The sequence below is a fragment of the Poecilia formosa genome, unplaced genomic scaffold (assembly GCF_000485575.1).
Source record: "Poecilia formosa unplaced genomic scaffold, Poecilia_formosa-5.1.2 Scaffold239, whole genome shotgun sequence".
Classification (NCBI taxonomy): domain Eukaryota; kingdom Metazoa; phylum Chordata; class Actinopteri; order Cyprinodontiformes; family Poeciliidae; genus Poecilia; species Poecilia formosa.
The window spans coordinates 953,959-974,070 of NW_006800178.1; the positions used below are offsets into that span (position 1 = coordinate 953,959).

The window sequence follows — 20,112 nt, forward strand, 5'->3', positions numbered from 1 at the left end:
TGTGTGTGTGTGTGTGTGTGTGTGTGTGTGTGTGTGTGTGTGTGTGTCTGTGTGTGTGTGGGTGTGTGTGCGCGTGTGTGTGTTTAAGCTGCGCAGAGAAGCAGATGTCTGAGGGTTCTGCTCTCTTCAGTGCTGAAGAAACTCGTAACACTTTATTCACATTAAAACCTTCAACATGTTTCTTTGGTTCAGACCTCGGGTCCTTGGCTCCTACATGAAGGACTGGGGAAGGAAAATTAAGAACATCTTTGGGACAACCTCATGACCATTTATGGTCATGTACATCTAGCCCTGTGTGTTTCCTGCTACCAGGCACATGAACTTCTAATATTCAGATTTAATTAGGGAAGATTACAAACAGACTGCAGTCAAAAATATATATATATTTTTAAATCAGCATGTTCATGAAGTTTATTGATATTTTGACTACACAGAAAGAATGATGGCCCGCACACAAATAGATTTCAAACAGATAGAAATCATATGGATTTCTTCTATCTGTGGTTCTTTTGTTCAAGTTAAAACTGAATAAAGACAAAATTTAGTTTTCTGTCCAGAAAATCCAGATCAGTGTTTCCCAATGTGAAAAAGTAATCGCAGCTTGTTAAATCATGAACTGTGGATAGTCACATTGTTGGACAGCTGAGTTCAATTACATTAAACCACAACCAGGAATGAACACAGCCTGACCCGGAAAAATCAAGATATCACTTAAACAGAACCTGCTTGTCAGCCTGAAGTAGGCTAAAAGATTTACCAATCTGAAAACTTTCTTTAAGAATAATTCAGTAATAAAACTTCCTTTAAGCATTAGTGATAATGGGCAACAAGTATTTCTAGGACTTCAATCAAGACTCTTTTTTTTAAATTTTTTTTAGCTATTGAGAGGTAGATCTGCTGATGGTCTTTGGGTCATTGTTCTGTCGCGTTATACCACTCAACTGAAGGAGGGACATTCTCCATGGATAGTGAGTAACTCCGAATGTCTTTCTTTTCCAGACACTTTGTGTAGTCAGGCTCTAAGTATGTGATTTATTGATTCTCCAGGTTATCAGGTCTGGATTTGACTGCTGAAATCCACTTAGTGTGAGAATTGCATGGTTAAACACCGCTAATTCATGACTCAGCAAAGGGCAACTATTTTTTTCACTTTGGTCAGATTGGTTTGGCTATCTTTGTTTTCGTTCATGAACAAAATCCTCATCGAGGGACTACTTTTTCCATTTAATAGTCAATTTTTGTCCGACACTAAAAACCGTCTGACAATCTGAAACACACAAGAAAAAAAAAATCAAGATACCTGCAGGGATAGTCCACTACAAGCTCACTAAACAACATAAGAGACAAGCTCACCTGGGCTACGTCTTCAAAGTCATCGTGTCTTTTCTGCAGGGCTCGGGCTCGATGGAGAGATTTCCCAACCCCCGTGTGTTTGCTGAGGAAAGCTTCCCCGTGGTTTTCTATCCAGTCCAAAACCTGCACAATACAGAACACACACTTTTACTTAGATCATTTCCCAACACAAAGTCACCAGGAACCCCAGATGTAAAGAGATGCACACGTCCCAGACAGTTTAACCCTTGTGCAATCTTAACATCCTGTTTACTCCCCTTGTCTTATGGGTCAAAAATGACCCGCTCCAACAGAGCCCCAGAGTGGAGCAGTTTAAATGGATTTTAAATCCAAAATGTATTTTGCATGATGGAAACCATTTGTTATTCTTCAATTCAACTCAATTTAATTCATTTTTATCGAGTATTTTTTGCTACACAAAAAGACAATTACCTGTGAACAGTATTACCACAAACCAGCTGTCATAACTGTTTTCTTTTACACAGTAGACGTTTAGTATTACAGTTATCGAAATGTGAAGTAATTACTTCTGATTTAAATGTACGGGACGAGAAAAAAAAAATGTCAAAAATCTATTATTCTATATTATAAAAATACTTATCTAATAAAACAACTAGACAACAAAATGTTGCTTGATTTTGTGAATAATTTTTAACATCTTACGTTTATGATCTCTGTACTCTTTCAAATTTCTATCGTCTCTTTTTTTTTTTTTTTTTTACATTTCCTTTAGGGGGCGCTGTAGTCAATCATCTGCCTTTGAGTCACTCTATCCCTATTTCATTCTATTCCATCACATTTCCTGAGTTTGGAAGCTTTTCCACGGAGTTAACAGGAATTTAGAGGGAATTCTTTGGATTTTATTTATACAGGAAAAAAAGCCTTTGATTTAAAATATTGAAGGTTGTAATTTAACAGCAATGTTAGTTGGGAAATAAATGTCTTTATCATAATCTTAAATAAAAGACCCACGTTTCATTCAAGTCCACTTCACTTTGTCGTTGTGTCTGTTGGTTTCTACAGATGTAGCAGAGAAATCACGCTGACAGCTAAAGGAGGAGCTCCGAAGGACAATGTGACCACCAGGAAGACAAAAGGTATGCCAAAAAAAGGTATCAGGAGCAAACTATTCCAAAACAAGCTGGCATAACCAGGAAGATAGAGAACATAACACCAGTTTTAAAATCCTTCACTGGTTCCCTGTAGCTCACAGGACAGACTTTAAAATATTGTTAGTTTATAAATCACTGAACGGCTCAGCACCACAACACATTAAAGATCTGCTGTTGTTGTACCAGCCTTCCAGACCCCTCAGGTTCTGCTCTGCATCCCCAGAACCAGAACCAAACGAGGAGAAGCTCCATTCAGCTTCTATGCACCACAAATCTGGAACAAACTTCCAGAAAACAGTTTACACAGCTGAAACACTGAGTGCCTTTAAATCTCAACTAAAAACCCTCCTGGTTAGAGTCGTATTTGAAACGTAATCAATTTAATGACGGCACTTGACTTAATGTGATGTTTTGATTGTTGATTCTACATAACTTTGTGTTTTTGTGTTATGATGTAAAGCACTTTGAAATGCCCTGCTGCTGAAATGTGCTACACAAATAAAATTTGACTGATTGATTGATTGAGTCTTAGGGTTTGACTGATGAAGCTGAACTCAGCTCAGTGTGTTAATCGTAACACACACACACACACACACACACACACACACACACACACACAGCTAATTGTGTGCTGAATGAGACTTTTATAGAAGAAACATTTGTATTCATTTTTGAAAGTGACAGGGTTTTTTTTTTATCTTATTTAAAGGTGTCATGACCGTCTTCCCTTTCACTCTTACAGCTGTCAAACGTCCCCACTGAGTCCCGCCTCCGTCCAGTCCCTCTGCCTGAACTCTCCCTGGTTCTCATGTGCATTGGATGATCAGCTGACCGTACGATCTCCCTCTCCACAGGGCCGCATCTCTGATCCGTTCTGGGCCAACGAAGAGGCGGAGTGACACGGAGAGCTCAGTGTGAGGTAGGAGGCCAGCTGACTGCAGCTGGACTCTAAGAAACAACATTACACGTTCCGTCTCAGCTTCACTCTGCTCCTCTCCAGGGTCACATTTATCCTGCACTGCTGCAACTCAGGCTGAAACAACTTTGTTTCACTGATTTATATATTCCAATGGCATGAAGTTTCTTTCTCACTTCTTAACTTGTCTGACTTTCTGTGCACGTCTCTCCTTGCGTCCATCTCCCTGGGGTCCGGCAGGAAGTGAAGCGTGACATGTAGAACGGGCAAATGCTCTGCTGACAGCTCAGCTCTCTGTTTCAGCCAGTGGCTTCGTCTTTAACAGCCACTCTCTGAGGTCTCATAATAATGTCACCAAGGTGCCAAAATCAGAACACTCATCTCTAAATTTGTAGTTTGGAGCCGAGTGGCCCAATTCTGGCTCCTCACTCAACAAACACTACAGAATGAACAAATATTGTGGAATGAAGATGACAGCAGCGGCGGCGTTAACATGTGGTGTTTCTAGCCTGCAGATCACACTGGACACACACCGCTAAGACTAAAATCTGCAGCTTGCGCTGACAAAAACTCACATAATAAAGAATAAATGTATAAATAAATAAATGCCCAATAAGTAGGCATATGATTAATTAGCTTCTTTATTTAATCACCTGTGCAATAATGACCCCATTTAGTTATTCCGTCAGTCAGTCATTCATCCTACTGGGATTTGGCAAGTTTTTCATGGAAGCTGTCCATCATCTCATTTCCTCCATTGAACCCACAAAAGCATTTTTCCAACAAGCGCCAGACATGAGAAAGCTTTTTAAAGGCAGATTTATTACAACAAAGACATAATAAAGCTAACACAAACTTTCTTACCTTTTGTGCCGAGTTTAGAAAAACTGCTGAACTGACTCTTCTGAATGAATCTTTAGATTCATTCATTCTATGCACTATTTGACCAAATAGTGCATAGAATGGGAACAGGCAGAAGTTGATTTACTAGTGAAGTAAATCAACTTCATAACTTTTTCACTGAGAATCCAGGCAAGAGGATCTGTGAATACTGAAAACTGTCATCTTCCTAAAATAATGGCCGACGTTCACAACTTCTTTCTTGCCAAAAGTGATTGAGGTAAAGAAAAAAAAAGTCATTTTTGACAAAAAAATTTTTTTTTTTAAATTATTTTGATAATTATTTTAGGAAGGTGATAAAATATTGGTTGATGCATGTGCCTCTGATACTGGGGCTGCTGTTAGAAGTTGTGTTGTGAACTACACCTGGACGTGGCAGTCTGCAGGGGGTCGACCATGTGATAGTAAATAATTTCAACCATGAGCTATGTCCTCTATAACATTTCAGAAGCATTTCAGATACAGGCAGCTACTATTAAAATGTCATATTTTAAATTTAGATATCGTTGTAGGAAAATTGACAAATGTGAATTAATTTTGATTATAAAACTTGGAATAACATGATCACATTAGACTGCAAGAAATAATAAATATTGGCGAATAAATAATTATTTTCATAAGTACACACCATTATACTATCATAAGACCTGGGATAAAAGGTTCTAATACATAATAGTAAAATAATCCAGCTGAATTGGAAACATTGCAGCACAGACACCAATGGTTGTTCAAGAACATATTTAGAAATTCAACTAGCAGTGAATTCATATGTGTTTGAAACACTAATGATTCAAAAACAATGGTTTTTAAATAACATTTTGACTCAATTTCAAAGTTTTGTTATGTTTTTGAATTAAAAGACGTTAAGTTGACAGGAAATGTATGTATACCAGAAGACGCTGTTAGTGGTTTGCTATTTAAACCCACAACTATAGTCTCATAAGCAATAAATAAAAAAATGTATATATAATTTAAATAAATATCAATTATTTGCACTTCTGTTAAATCCAAATGAAGTCAGCAGCTCCTTAGCCTGACGAGCGTCTGGTGAGGGAATTTAACATGCTACTGGTGACCAGGCAGGATCAGACAACGCTAAGACAACGCTGAGTCTGAAAAGAGTTGATCTTCACATGAAACATTTTTACTGGAATCAACATCAAAATTTGAAAATAACCTGGTGTCCTGCTGCTCCGCCCTCTGCTCGCGTCTCCTACTGAACACACCAAACTGTTTCACATCACTTCATACGAAGAACCTCTGCAGACACATTCCAGCACTACCAGGAACACCTGATTGTACGTGGTTCTTATTACTTCATATTCGCATTCACATCCCTCGCTCTCGTCCGCTCCAGCTAATCACAGCCACTCCACTCTAAATACAGCTGTGATGTTGAATCTGGAGCTCCTGAATATCCACAGAGGCCTCAGGAATGTGGCCTGACGCCTCTCCGAGCCTCTCGCTCTGTGTCTGTGTGGGATGATCAGCAGTAGCAGCGCAGCAGACGGCATTTTATCTCAGGAGTCTCCACATTAAACCGGGAGCAGACGGAAGGAGAGGACAGCAGGGATGAATGGACCCACCGTGCTGATGCTCATCTGTTTTGCACTGCACACGCTGCCAACATCGACACTCCACCACATGCTTACACACAGCGTGACATGATCCAAGTGGGTCAGCACAAGGTCCAGCTCAGGAGAGTGAAACCACAGGCGAGAGCTTTTCGGCTCTCTCCCATCCCAAACAGCCAGCTGACTGGCCCGGTCAACAATTACAGCGGTGTTCAAAATAATAGCCGCCCAACATCTCTGAACCAAATCAATAATTGTAACTGGGGGAGATTATATTTCCACATAGCCAATTATTAGCAGTAGGTGTAGTAGAGCAATAGCAAACCCAACAGTCATGGCATGAATTCTGCTGATTCTGTGTAATTGACCCATAAATAAATGAGGTGTGTTCAAATAAAAACAGCAGTCAGACAGTCAAACAGGTGAAAAAGACAGCAGATGTTGTTCAGATTGGTTGGAGTGCATTCCTGGGAAAGTTGGAGTTAAATGGTTCAGTCCAAGTACTGTTCAGGACAGCAGCAATCTTTGGGTCAAAGGCTGACTGCAGAGGAGAGCAGACACAAGGAAGTCCAGAAAATGAGTGGCTGAGCAGAGAAAATGAAGACAAACCAAAACCACAAAGACATGGCAGTAAAAGGAAAACTACCATTGTAGAGGGTCAGTGAATAGCAAAAAGTCCAAAACTGAGCCAACGATTAGCTCCAAGGTGATCAAGGAAGGTCAACACCACAGCAATGTGACAACTAGAAGCTGAGTTTTGCTCAGCTTTCAACTCAAAACCTCAGCACGATGGAAGACAATAACATGGGCTAAAGAGATAAGAGTTCACCAAAGTTGATTTTCTGCCCTAAAGGGAACCGATGAAAGCAAGATTGATCTATTTGGGTCTGAGATCTGCAGTTTTTCCATCAAACACTGAAATCAAGCCACAGTGCACTGTGAAGGTCATGTTGCTTTTTTTTTTACCTAAGAGGAAATTCTCTGATCTTAGTTCCAGACCAGTAGGAGCTAACATGAAGCTACCAGCTTCACCCGCTACAAAACCTGGGAGGTGTCATCTAACATGTTCATGTTTCTGAGGCAGAACCATGAGCTACAGAGGAACTGTGATGTTGTCCAGTAGTCCTGGACTAGAATGCAGTGGGCAGAACCCACTTTGACCGCATGCAACACAAAAGTGAAACAGTTTCCAGAAACTAGGACTTGCGCCACTAAATACGAGTCCAGTGGTTGATCTTGCACAAATGTACGAGTTTACATAGTAAAGGTTGGAGTTTGGACTGAAAAATCCGGGCCTTTAACTTTCCTTGACTGCGTCGAGTTAAAAGCACATTCACATTGTCCTTTATGTTGGACTGAGAGCTTTGCGAGTGTATACCTGCTGCACATCTTGCTGGAACACGCACAGCTGCAGACGCTGGTGCAGTCGGACCTTTCGATGTTGCCAAATGTTCTCCAGACGCCGCTGATGGTGAAGGACCTCATGCACCACGTCCAGGATGCAGTGGACCTGAGAGGTTACCCCAACTGGTTTAGATCGCACGTAAATACGCTCAAAGGTTATCTGCTACTGATCCACTGACCGCTTTGGAGTAATTAGCCGTCGCTGTGAGGGAGTCGGAGTTGCCTGGACTCAGAGGTCTCTGCAGCACGTCCAGCAGAGCTTTCCCATCCTGACTCACCTGGACATGGAAACAGATGTGTTCTGCAGACATGACACCGCTCACACACAGAAAGGAAAAGCACTGAACTGTAATGTTTTAGGAGAGGGAGGACGTCTTGCTGCATGCCAAATATCTCTCCTTAATATGAAATTTATCTCACAAAAGTGCACCTGATCGATGTTTGGTTGTGACTTTGGTGACGTAGACCTAAGCTTCGGATAGTGTGTGTGTGTGTGTGTGTGTGTGTGTGTGTGTGTGTGTGTGTGTGTGTTAAACTGGATCTGCTGTTTGTAACTGAAGCTCTTGTTACAGAGTAAGACAGGAAGAAGTGTTTGGTTTGCCCTTTAGTGGTTGGCAGACATGATTTGGTCACATCACTTTTAGAGAAGTCTCTGCACTTCAACATGTGCTCAGAAAATAGAAATGGACCAGATCTGAACAAGTAGGAAGCATTATGTGGCGAGGTGTTCACTGCTAACAACGCTAAAGCTCCACAGCTTGATCTCTGAAGGCTATCTAAAGGACAATTACGCCATTTTTTAAGTAACCTTGGACGGCATTTGATCCTGATGTCATCAAAATAGAAAATACTAAACACTGATCAAACCTGGATTGTCTCATGTTTTTGCTGAACCAGGAGAAGTAGCTAAAGTAAAGTTGTGTTTACAGTATTTATACATATTATATCCGTTAAAAGTCGTGTGTAGCTTCCTTCATTTATCTTGTTAAGAAGAGACACCAAGTCCAGACTTGGTGTCTCTTCTTGGAACCGTTTTTATGCGACTCCTACAACCAACAATGCAGCAGAAGTCTGCCAAGCCGAACTGCCTGAGTCTGAAGCTGTGAATTTGATGTCTGTTTATATATATTTATATATTTATATTTATATACACAGACTTATCTTTTTATAGATAAGCATAAACTGAGCAACAGCTTGTCTAAAGATAAAAACAGCAGACGCCAGCTAAGAACAGGGAAGAGTGGGAGTGCTCCAGAACTAAATTTAGTGGAGTGTTTTCAGACAGCTTTAAGGGTCAGTGCAGTGGCTGAGCATCACTGCCCTGTTATCACAGCCAATCACAGTCTGCAACACTGACAGCACAGAGGAATATTACTGCTCTCCATCACCTACAGACCTGGTGTTCACAGAGAAAAATAATGGCACCTTTACAGTATGCTGAGAAAGTCATTTCCAGTGTGTTTTATTAGAGAAAGTGGTGCTTTTGGCATCTGGTAGCTTGCAGTTCCTGAGCAGCAGCTGGACGTTAAAGTGTGTTTCTATACACGCATTATGATAAAGACATTAAAGAAAACACACGTCTATGAGCAACGACTCCGTCTGTTGCTCATAAGCAGCTTGAAGGGTCTTGGTTGTGTGATGGTCTTACCTCGGTGTAAGCCTGGGTCACCTGCTCATACAGGCTCTGGTGCCGATGGATGGCGATCTCCAGCTCCTGCATCTCCGAGGGCAACCCACCCTCACTGCACACTTTACACCAGGTCTCCACCTCGGACAGGAACTGCGGAACCGGATTAAAGCCTTAAATTGTGCAACGTATGTGTGTTTGTTGAGCTACTGTATGCCATATTTAAAGGGGAGCGCATACTGGTCTACTCAGGATCTAATTGGTTGGAATTCAAAAAGAATAGTTGTGCCAAGGGATTTTTCTCTTACTATCTGCACCCCTCACAACAGGGATTAAGCACAACCCACATAAGGAGGAATTAGTCCTCAGCGCAGCCGTCGCAGGTTCGATTCCCAGTCCGATGACATTTGCCACATGTTTTTCCCCCTTCTCTCATTACCCACTTTTCTGTCTGACTACTCTCAAATAAATGCCACTAGAGCCAACAAAACCTTAAAAAAAGCAATGGAACATCCTGTATCTAATGACAAGAGTATTCAAAACATTCTATTTAATAATTCTTTTGGTTTTGAGTTGTGATGTCTTCCTGTGAGTCTGTGTTCTAACTGCTGTCCTCTCACTCATCCGATGTCTCACCTCTTTTATCTCCTATTCGCCCAAACATACACTAGAATAAAATGTCAAGAGCCCAGCAGGAATCAAACAGTCCCATCAGTTGCCATGTCAACCTTCCAGGAATCAGCAGGGAACCTGTTTCATCTATTAAATATAATCAAGCAGTAAAAAGAAAAATGTCCCACTTTCATGTAACATTCTGGACACGTGTCTGCAGCAAAGAGCCTTGGTGATCGCAGAGTTAGATATTAGCAGCTTGTTTGTGAAAGAAACAGGTTCAGCTCCGATGTGGAGCCATTACATCAGTTTAAGAGGCTTTCTACGTTTTCCACAAACACATGAGCAAATGAGCTGCTTTTCTTTGCCAGACGACAATAATCACTCGCACGGTTCTGATCTCACCTGCTCAGCCTTCTGATGAAAGACGGAGGACATGGCGAGGATGGTGGAGCGTTCGTCAAGCGCAGCAGCAAAACTTTTCCAGTCCTGATCCAGCTGACTGGAGATCTGCTTGATCTGCGTGGAGGCGTAGTGGCCGGCCTCAGCCAGCCGGCTCGCCACTGACATGATTCTGTTGATGTTTACGTAGGCATTCTGGGAAGGACATTTTTAAACAATTCTATGTCATCTTCACACATTCGGGGTCAAATTTTAGGAGGAAAAAAGTGAAGCTTGTGATGATGTCCTACCATGGAGTTCATGGCAAAGTGGTTGTGCTGCGTCTGCAGCTCCACAGCGTACTGGTAACTGCGACCAATCTCTGTGTGGCTCTGCAGAAACACCTCCTTGTTGTGGCTGATCCAGTCGAACATCTGCACAGACACACAAACCCACACGCACATGTTTGTGTTGCTATCTTTGTGGGGACTTTCCATTGACTTCCATTCATTTCTACAGCCTAAACCTTACCTTTACCCTTTACCCTTTTCCTAACCCTAACCCTATCCAAAACTCAATTCATACCTTAGCCCTAAATCTGACCCCTAACCCAAAAACAGGGTTTCCCCTTGTGGGGACCAGGCTCCGGTCCCCACAAGGAGCAATTGGTCCCCACAACATAGTATATGTCAGGAAAATCGTCCCCACAAGGCATTATAAACAAACGCACACACACACTATATTAGTGCACTTCCAACAGATGTGAATGGAGTCTAAACGCCTGGAAGGAAAGAAGAAAACACTGTAAAAACCACAGAGAAGAAGTGGAGAAACAATGGGAAAACACTGGGGAAGGAATGGAAAAGCTCTGGGGTAGAACTAGAGACATAGTTAGACAGAGATGGAAAAACCTGGAGAAAAACTCTGGAAGACATGGAACTCTGATGTTGCTCGTTTTATGTGACTGTTTTATGTTCAAATTACTACTTTAATTTAAGTTTTCATGCCGAACATAAGCGGGTTTCATTGCTTTTACATAGCAAGATATGTTGAAACAACTCAAGCTAAGCGAGTTAATCGAACGTAATCCTATCACTTTAAATCTAATAGGTATTTATGCAAATGAATATTGTCCCTAGTTGCCTTCCATATGGGACTGCACATCTGCTGAGCTCGTCATGCAAACCACTGCTCAGTCCAACACTCTTAAAGGCTGTAAATGGCATCAGCGAACAGCATGGGGGAGCTTTGTTGTGGTCACCACGAGGGGCAGGGACAGAAAGGACAGGAGCTTCTTACAGAGACAGAAACCAGTTTGAAGGCATCACATACAGCTGTGATGTGAAGTCAATTTTGTTTTGAGTTATTTTTTTTATTTATGCAGCATTTTAATAACAACTGGAGGTAACGTAATTACTTGATTGTGTGATAAAATGGCACTACTTAGTAGATCCTACTGTGGTGGCCTTTGTTTACTTTAATAGGAAAGGAGATTGTGAGAGAGGAGGAAGTCAAAGGTCAAGGGGCTCGAACCGCAACAAGAACTGAGATCTCCATACGTCGGTTGCACGTTTTACCCCAGCACGATGCAGGCGCTCCCATAATACTCTCCCTTTAAGGAACCATTGGGAAGACACTAATGAAGCATTAAGGAAGCACAAGGGAAACGCAGGAAACTACTACAAAAGCCCCAGGAAAGCACTGAGGAAACACTGAAAAATCTCCTGGGAAACTCAGGGGAAAACAAAGAAGATGAAGAATTACTAGGGAAACAGTGAGGAAGCATTAAGATAACATTAAGGAAACACCTGGGAAACACTGAGGAAGCACGTAGGAAACATTAAGGAAACACTGAGGAAAAGTTAAGGACACATTGATATACTGGGGAAACACTGAGGAAGCATGTAGGAAACATTAAGGAAACATGTAGGAAACATTAAGGAAACACTGAGAAAAAGTTAAGGACACATTGAGATACTGGGGAAACACTGAGGAAGCATGTAGGAAACATTAAGGAAACATGTAGGAAACATTAAGGAAACACTGAGGAAAAGTTAAGGACACATTGAGATACTGGGGAAACACTGAGGAAGCATGTAGGAAACATGTAGGAAACATTAAGGAAACACTGAAGAAACATTAAGGAAACACTGAGGAAACATTAAGGAAACATTGGGGAAACAATGAGGAAAGACCAATGAAGCCCTCGGGAAACAGTGGAGAATTAGCGAACGAGCAGTGGAAGAAGTATTGGGGGTTGTGTGATCTTATTTCAGCTCATAAATCACAGAGGAAAACACTCGGGGAAACACTGGACACAAATGACTCCTCAATTCAATCAGCTCTCTAGGAGAGCTGGTCCATGATGAGACATTTCAGATTCTTGCTCATAACATGTAAAGTATTCCCAGGCGATTGCTCTGACTCATCTGGCATGTCTGCAGGGCAGATGGTGGGTAAAGCGCTACAGTAACTGTGGTCTGAACAAGAGAAGCAACAGAAAACCACAACATAAACCTCTTTTCAATTGGAGACAAACTCCACTATACGTCAGTCTTTTCAGAGAGATGGGGAGATGGTTATGGTTCAGTATATTTGCCTGTGTTACCGTAGCAATGAAGCGAACCGCCAGGTCCGATCGGTGAGCCCCAGCTGGACCGGAGCAGCTAGTCCCTCAGTGTGAACTGGTGTTAGCGTCCCCACAGTCTCTCAGTGTGACAATGTGAAGCAAAGCAGCCGTTTCTCCTGTCTGTTTGCTTTCCAGTAAATATTTACCGTGGCTGCATGTACACCGGGTCAGCTGACGCCTGTCTGTCTGTGGATATTCAAGACACAAACACACTCCTTCTACGTAAACGTCTGATAGATTTCCATTATAATATTGTGTCAGGTCTCAATTGCCATCGGTCCACAGCAGAACGTGATCAGCTCTGAAGTGCAGCAGACGGCTGCCATCTCTGCTCTTAAAGGTTTCATGACTTCTTCGTGTCTGAGTAAAGTTTTAGAGACTATTTAGGCATAAAAGTCAACTTATGGTTTCTTAGTAATCAGAAATATTCCAGAATGCTGCTTCCTTTTTTTGGCTAATTGACAATACCACCTTTGTGTCATCTCTAAAAGTGATGAAAACCTCCAATGTAAAATTTGGATCCAGCGCTGAGTTGAATTGTTGACCAAAGACTCACTTTCTCAGCATCCTGCTCGAAGAGGCGCAGCTGGAAGCACTGGTCCAGTTTCAGCTTCCTGACATGCCACATCTGATGGAGGTGCTGCCTTGTGGAGTGGAGCTTATCGAGCAGATTGGCCACCTGCCAGAAGCAAACGCTACATTTCAGCAATTCTTTCCAAAATAAAAAATAAAAAATGGCTCCGATAGACGCAGTGGGTCGCGTTGATTCCAATATCTGTAAATGTGCAGGACGGCGGTTGGGAAAGAATGGAGGACAATTATATACTACAATCCTAAATTTGTGTATCCAGACCGTTTCATTACTCTGTTGACCCAAGACTGAAATCATGCAAGTTGTCGGACATAATGCATATTTTTATTCAGGCGTACAGGAGGTGTTAGATGTTAAGACGGGTTAATGGTGAATGGTGGTTTTTACCATTACTGTGTCATGACAAGGTTATTTCTAAAGTTTATGCTGCATCATCGTCCGAAACACCCAGGAAACCCAAAATAACCTTTAAGCACTGAAGAATAAATAAATTTGGCCATTTGGTTTCTAAGAAGGTATGTTGTTATAGAAACACTTTTCTGAAACAAAAATAGTTCTTTCAGCCGCGCCCACTAAAACAAGAGGACACCACCACATGTGGGTGAGGACAATGTGTCCATGCCAGTCCAGCCTTTCACTGTCTATGTCTGCAGACTGATCGTTTCCTAGGCAATAACACCTTTCTGACTGCAATATGCTGAATCGTTACCTGGCTGCTTACAGGTCATCTCTTCTTGGTGTGAGTATAATCGTCTATGGTTCCATTAGGGTTCATTCGTCTTTTCCATAAATGTAGCAATACCTTCTTTATTTCTATGCATCTTTTTCTATTCAGTGAGACTGGAATAAAAAAAAGCAATATACTTTATAATCAAGTGCTTAAAAGGTTTAAAAGAATTACCAAATTCATTATGATGTCATGCGTGCTAAATCCTTTGAGTTTACTTCTATTTTCTGCCTGGGTCATTTCTAAAAGTGTGGTTTGTTTCTTACCTCTAGTTTTATGAGTAAATGCAGATGAAGCTTAAACTGTAAGGCGGATATATACCCAGTTCAAGGGATCGTTCCTGCTGTCAGATTCTTACCTTGGGTACCAGACTCTGAAAGTCAGCAGAACCTGAGATGCAGTTCCTTCCAGAAAATCCATCACTGGATCGAATGCACTGAAGCAACCTTTGGCCTTCCCGGTCCAACTCCTCCACTGGAGCCTTTAGCACCTGAAACGGTATTAAGTAGGACTTTAAGGCAGGGCACGTTCATTTGTACAACATCTTTCAGCAACAGGCATTCAGAGATGCTTCACACGCTAAACCGGTGAAGCTTTAGCCTTGATTTAGAGGAGCTCTGTGTTTCGGTTGTTTGGCAGTTTTCTGGGAGTTTGTTCCAGATTAGTGGAGAATAAAACCTGAAGGCTGCTACTCCGTATTTGGTTCTGGTTCTGGGGGATGCAGAGCAGAGCAGAACCAGAGGACCTGAGAGGTCTGGACTGGAAGGTCTTTAATTTATGTTGTTTGTTACTAAGGCATTCAGTGATTTTTAAATCTGTTCTCTTACTTACAAGGAGCCTGTGTGAGGACACCTGAACTGGAGTGATGTGCTCTACACGACTGGGTGAGTTTGTCTAGATCTTGCTGAGACATTAGACCTTTGATCCTGGAAACGTTCTTCAGGTGATTGAACTGTCTTTGAACTGTCTGTAGGTTCAGGTCAGAGTTCATCACTACAGATTTCAGGCTGACCTATAGAGTCCAGCTGTAATAATTAAAGCTGTGTGCTGACACTCGATCGATCCTCTTTAGGTCCAAACATAACTTCAGTTTTCTTTCTGTTCAGCTGGAGAAGCAGGTCCCTCACTGATTTGGTCTACGCGTCTACAATGATGACATCATTGTAATGTACAGCTGTGTATCATCTGCGTAGTTATGGTAACTAATCATATAACTTGTAATCTGGGCTAGCAGGAGCATTGAGATAATAAATAAAATGGGGCCCCAAGATTGACCATTGTGGTGCTCCACATTTCTCAGATCCACTGAAAACTTTTCTATTGACATAAAAAAAAAAAAAAACTTTAGTTCTTTAGGTCAGACTAGAACCAGTCAGTTACTGGACCAGAGAGTGTGACCCAGCTCTCCAGTGGCTCCAGTAATATGTCATGGTCAACACTGAGCTCTAGTAGAACCAGCACTGTGGTTCTTTCACAGTCTGTGTTTACATGGATGACACTGAACACTTTGACGAGGGCAGCCTCGGTACTGCGGTAACCACGGAAACCCGACTGAAAGACATCAAAGCGGTTGGTTATCATTATGAAGCTATGTAACTGCTGAAACAGCTTTCTCAGTGATTTTGCTGATGAATGGGAGGTTGGAGATCAGCCTGTAATTCTGCAGCAGTGATTTGTTCAGATTGTTGCTTTTTATCAGTCGTTTGATAACTGCTGATTTTAAAGCCTGGGGGAAAACACCTGGAGAGAGCGATGAGTTTACTATTTGGATCAGATCAGTAGCAACGACAGGCAGAACTTTCTTTAAACTGTGGAGGTATCAGGGGGAGGAACTTACTTGGTGTGTTGAATTAAAAATTAATGTACTAGTATTTCCACTTGAAGGCAGATTAACTTTTGTACCTTTTTCTTCAGCTGTGTGTGCTCCTCTATTAACCGCCGGGATCCTTCTACATCTGCAGGAAAGTCTTTTATGGACAGAAGTTCCTGTACGAAAGAACATATCTTTGTCATTTAGTTAAAAAAAAAGGCTTTTGATCACTTCACACCTGGATCTCTCAGCTATGTACCTGAAGATCCTCCAGTCTAGACAGCAGGTGAACAGCATTGGACATGAACTCCTCCAGAGACACCCTCAGCTCGATCCATTCCTCGTGGTTGTAGTCCAGAGAGCCTTCGAAGTCTTCGGTTAGCTGTGAGGGATCCACCAGTTTGGCCAGGCCCTCTACTGAAACCATACTGGTCTGCTTATACAGACCAGAAGACCAAAAAAAATAAAAAATTGGTCAATGAAACAGCAAAGTTTCCTTCCAGAAAAATATTGATACTGCACTGGGACTAATCACTTTACAAATGATTTCAGTAAAAACATGTAAAAACTGGGTAAGATGTCCCAGTTCACAGTGGGGCAACTACTGTAAACATGCATATATAAAAAAAAAATATATATATATATATATATATATATATATATATATATATATAAAGTTTAAGGATGTAAAAAGTTGTGTGGATATGCACAGCAGCTCATTTATCCAACCTCAAAGGAGAACTTTGCACTCCCAAAGTTGGTCTTCTGTTTCTGCCAGAAGTTGTCTGGTTTGATGATGAGAGCCACGCAGATCTCGGCTGGGAAATACTCCTGCAGCGTCTTCAGCAGAGGCTTGATTAGCTCCCACTTTGATCCTCGCATGTCGATGATGACAGTGAATCCCCGTTTGCAGACATCCTCACTGATGGGAGAAACAGAGTCAGCATGCAGGTGGAGAGGAGACCACAGAGCTGGACATCAGAGAGCAGGAGAGGATACGCTGCAACAGCTACACGTCCAAAAGCCCCGCTGCTTCTCCCTTTCCTGCCATTACATCAGACTTCCTGGGAAGTTTAAGCACTGCGCTGCTCCTGAGAGATGCCATCTCAAAGGGCTCGACCAGAGCAGGACCTCCTTTTCTAGCTTTTTGAAGATGCTTTACGTTTCACCCAGGATGTTTCTTTAATTCTGATCACGGGCTGGAAATTCCAGTGAGAACTCCAGGCTTCGAAACCATTAATGGGACAATCGTAATAGGAGCACTCAGCACAGATGAGCCACTGGCAAACCTGTTACGTTTGGGCTCATTGTGACAAACACACATGAACACATTTCTGCCTGATAAAAACGTGCAGCAAGTCCAGAAACATATAAACCTTTTATTGCAGCAGCATAAACACACGATGGGACGGTTTGAAAAATGCAACATTTATTCTGATTAAATTTATTTAGTAGGATTAAATAAAATGCGAGGAGGGAATTGGTTGTAATAAAATCACTTGAGGCCCAATTATTTTCCTCCCCACTGTAAACAATTGCAGCCGTCTTGTTAAACCAGTAGGACAACACCTGGAGGAAAGTTTGACCAGTTGATCCCTCCTGATCCTGCATCCTCCCTGCTCTCCTCTCTTCAGCTCACTCCATGAGTGTTTAAAGGTCACTAGGACTGAGACACTGCTGAAGAAAGGTTGATTTCCGTCTCGGTCTGACTACTGACGGGTCATCATGTAATCGAAAGGTCCAGTGATAAGATAAGATACTGACAGAAGTCAGCAGATCCTAAAAAAAATAAATAAATAAAAATCTCTTGAGATCTCCAAGAGATCCACACTGCACTCCAACAAGCCTGCCTCAGCATTTAGAAGAGCAAGAGGCCCGCAGCATCACAGATCCTCTGGCATTCTGTCCAGAGAGCATCAGGCGCTCTTCCACATTCTTTGTTTTACACTAAACTTATCCAAAGGGTTTGTTGACAAAATATCTCACTTTTGGTCCGACTAAAATGCACTTAAAGTTTCAGAAGATTTCAAGTCTGGTCTATCAAAGTCACATTTCAGTAAAATGTCTATCTTTGGTTTTAGTTTCACAAATGGCATTTAACCAAAAAAATGCTTCCATAATGCGCCTGTCTGTGATTAAAGGGAACAGACAAAAGCACATCATGCCAAAGAAAATTCAAATCAGCAAAACAAAAGCCTGCATTGACAGACAAACCATCTGAAAGCACAAAACGGCAGGTCCGACTGATGATTCACGCCAAGATGAATGAAATGCTTTTTCCAGTTTTAGGAGCACTTAAGCAGAGGCTTGGTGACGTAGTGGAGGACGGAAGAATAAAAACATTTCCAACATTTAAAGGTCACACTTGGGTTTCTGTAAAAACCCTTTTCTGCCCGTTCACCCTGTAGATGTTCATCTTCATACTACAAGTCACTTCTTCGTTCAACTTCTCACTGTAAATCATCAAAGTACTGTTTTCCTGCCTTTGCTCCAGTTTTAATTTCAGCTGAAGTAACGAAAACAAATAGCATCGCAGTAACATGTTTATGTGCAACGATGAGATTATATCACCTGTAGAGCTTTGAGAAGCTCTCATTTGCTTAAATGATTCAGTTTACCAAAGAAAAATACTTTTCTGCGGTTTTGCAGAGATCAAAATGTAACAGTCTCACCGATAAAACGATTGTTCAAAATAAAACAATGACTTTTTTTTTTTTCCACACAAAAACGATATAACTGGACCAGAAGGGAGAGCGGTGTGTGTTGCACAGCCTTGCTAAAAGCGAAACAGAGTTCTCTACTATGCTCCATGTCCGCTTTAAAGATGGTTCCCTGAGCACCACCTAACATTTTGGTGAAACACAAATTTCACAATGAAAATGACTTGTTAACCCAGATGTTTGCATACATTGCACAGAAAGTAACGTCACCAGTTCATATCTACTTGGTAAATCCAATCAAATAAAAATTCTTAAAATAACTCCAGTTCAAATGTTCACACACTTTTTCTTAATATTTGGTAGGAATATCTTTTAAACTTTCAAATGGCCACTCCAAACAATCGACTTTTTCATGTTTTGATCCACTTTGCAATTGATTGGCAGGTTTATTTCATATCAGCTTCTTTAAAAAAATATCCGGCTGCTAACTGAATGGAAACATGCGCCGACTTTAAATCCCAGGCAGTATTAATATTAATCTAACAGCAGCAAATATTTTTACCACTTTTCTCAGGAAGGCACAAACTCTTCCCTTCACCACGGAAACAGCCGATGAGGTGAGCAGGCAAAGAGGGACTGTACTCGTTATTTTGTAAGTTTAAATATTCTGAATATAACATACAGAATGCTACATCTTTTCTCATTTTTTTTCTTTTTAAAGATTTTCTGCAGAGGTATGCAGGCACACCAGTGCCATAGATGACAGAGATCACCTTTCACCATGATCAACAATCTGCTGTCATCCTGCTCTCACAAGTGAAAAAGTGACCCAGTTCAGGTCCCACAGGGCTCGGCTCCAGACTCTCTTTGACCTGTTTCTGATCAGTTTTTTTTTTTTTTTTTTTTTTGCACCTTCCATTTCTCCCAAGTGCCCCCGGACCGGGCTGGAGCCACAGACTCAAACAGCGCTGCTTTCACAAAGATGCAAATCAAGCGCTGCTCCCCATCTGCTGCAGAGCTGGCCAAGGAAGGAGCACTTGATTCTACGGCCTGGACAGCCTTTAACACACTCCTCACCCAAACTTCTTCTTTCTATGATCTGCCTGCCAGGTTTACGAAATGTCCAAGAGCAGAATACAAAAACACGGTGTGTGTGTGTGTGTATGTGTTTCCAGCAGGACTGTGGGTACCTGGGGACAGTAGACAGGTAGGTGACCAGCCGCCTCAGGTCCTCCTGCTTTATTCGGTCATGGTTGCTCCTGGCTGGAAATGTCAGAATTGGTCCTCCTCTTTTATCTCGCCCACCTGGAAAATTCAGCAACCAGCGATGTTTAGCATTTAGAAAGTATTTCAATCATTTTTTTTTTATATTTACCAAGTAAGCTTGCATTTGAATTAGTGCACCAATCTCCAATACTCTTTTCTTTTTTTTTTTTTGTCTGAAATGTTGCTAAATATAGCAAGAAAGTTGCCAGACCTGACCTGGTGGGGGGTCGGTCAGGCAACCCTCTCACTGCACAGCAGAAGAGGACAGTGGTTGATTTTTAGACCTTTTAGATCAGTGAGTAAGATCGGCTTCACATGTAAGAATCAGCCGTTCTCCCAAAACAAAGGAATCTGGTGGCGATAAATCGACTGACCATTTTATCTGTTGGCTGATTTATCAGGGCTCCCCTAATGGGAAATAATAAGGATCCTGGATCAGGTGCAGCCATGTTTATGCCTGTTCTTGCTCTGAACTGAAGAAGCGGCCTGAATGAGAGGAAACACGAGAATAAGTCCAGTCACCTCTGACTACATCACTACAGTCCATGC

At 41.8% G+C, this 20,112-nt stretch overlaps 1 protein-coding gene across 5 annotated transcripts in view; it reads right to left on the reverse strand.

The window, feature by feature from the left end:
- The window catches only part of kalrna (kalirin RhoGEF kinase a), a 139,935-nt gene that overhangs the window by 84,520 nt on the left and 35,303 nt on the right, over positions 1 to 20,112 (reverse strand). For all 5 annotated transcript variants that reach the window (XM_007569329.2, XM_016680287.1, XM_016680288.1 and 2 more), the window contains exons 3-14: positions 19,488 to 19,602; positions 16,367 to 16,559; positions 15,897 to 16,070; positions 15,730 to 15,813; positions 14,186 to 14,317; positions 13,065 to 13,187; positions 10,191 to 10,313; positions 9,904 to 10,095; positions 8,908 to 9,039; positions 7,439 to 7,537; positions 7,234 to 7,365; positions 1,354 to 1,476 (exon numbers count right to left, since the gene is read on the reverse strand). In XM_007569329.2, coding sequence (XP_007569391.1) covers positions 1,354 to 1,476; positions 7,234 to 7,365; positions 7,439 to 7,537; positions 8,908 to 9,039; positions 9,904 to 10,095; positions 10,191 to 10,313; positions 13,065 to 13,187; positions 14,186 to 14,317; positions 15,730 to 15,813; positions 15,897 to 16,070; positions 16,367 to 16,559; positions 19,488 to 19,602 — 1,622 coding nt within the window. The remainder of the gene's footprint in view (positions 1 to 1,353; positions 1,477 to 7,233; positions 7,366 to 7,438; positions 7,538 to 8,907; positions 9,040 to 9,903; positions 10,096 to 10,190; positions 10,314 to 13,064; positions 13,188 to 14,185; positions 14,318 to 15,729; positions 15,814 to 15,896; positions 16,071 to 16,366; positions 16,560 to 19,487; positions 19,603 to 20,112) is intronic.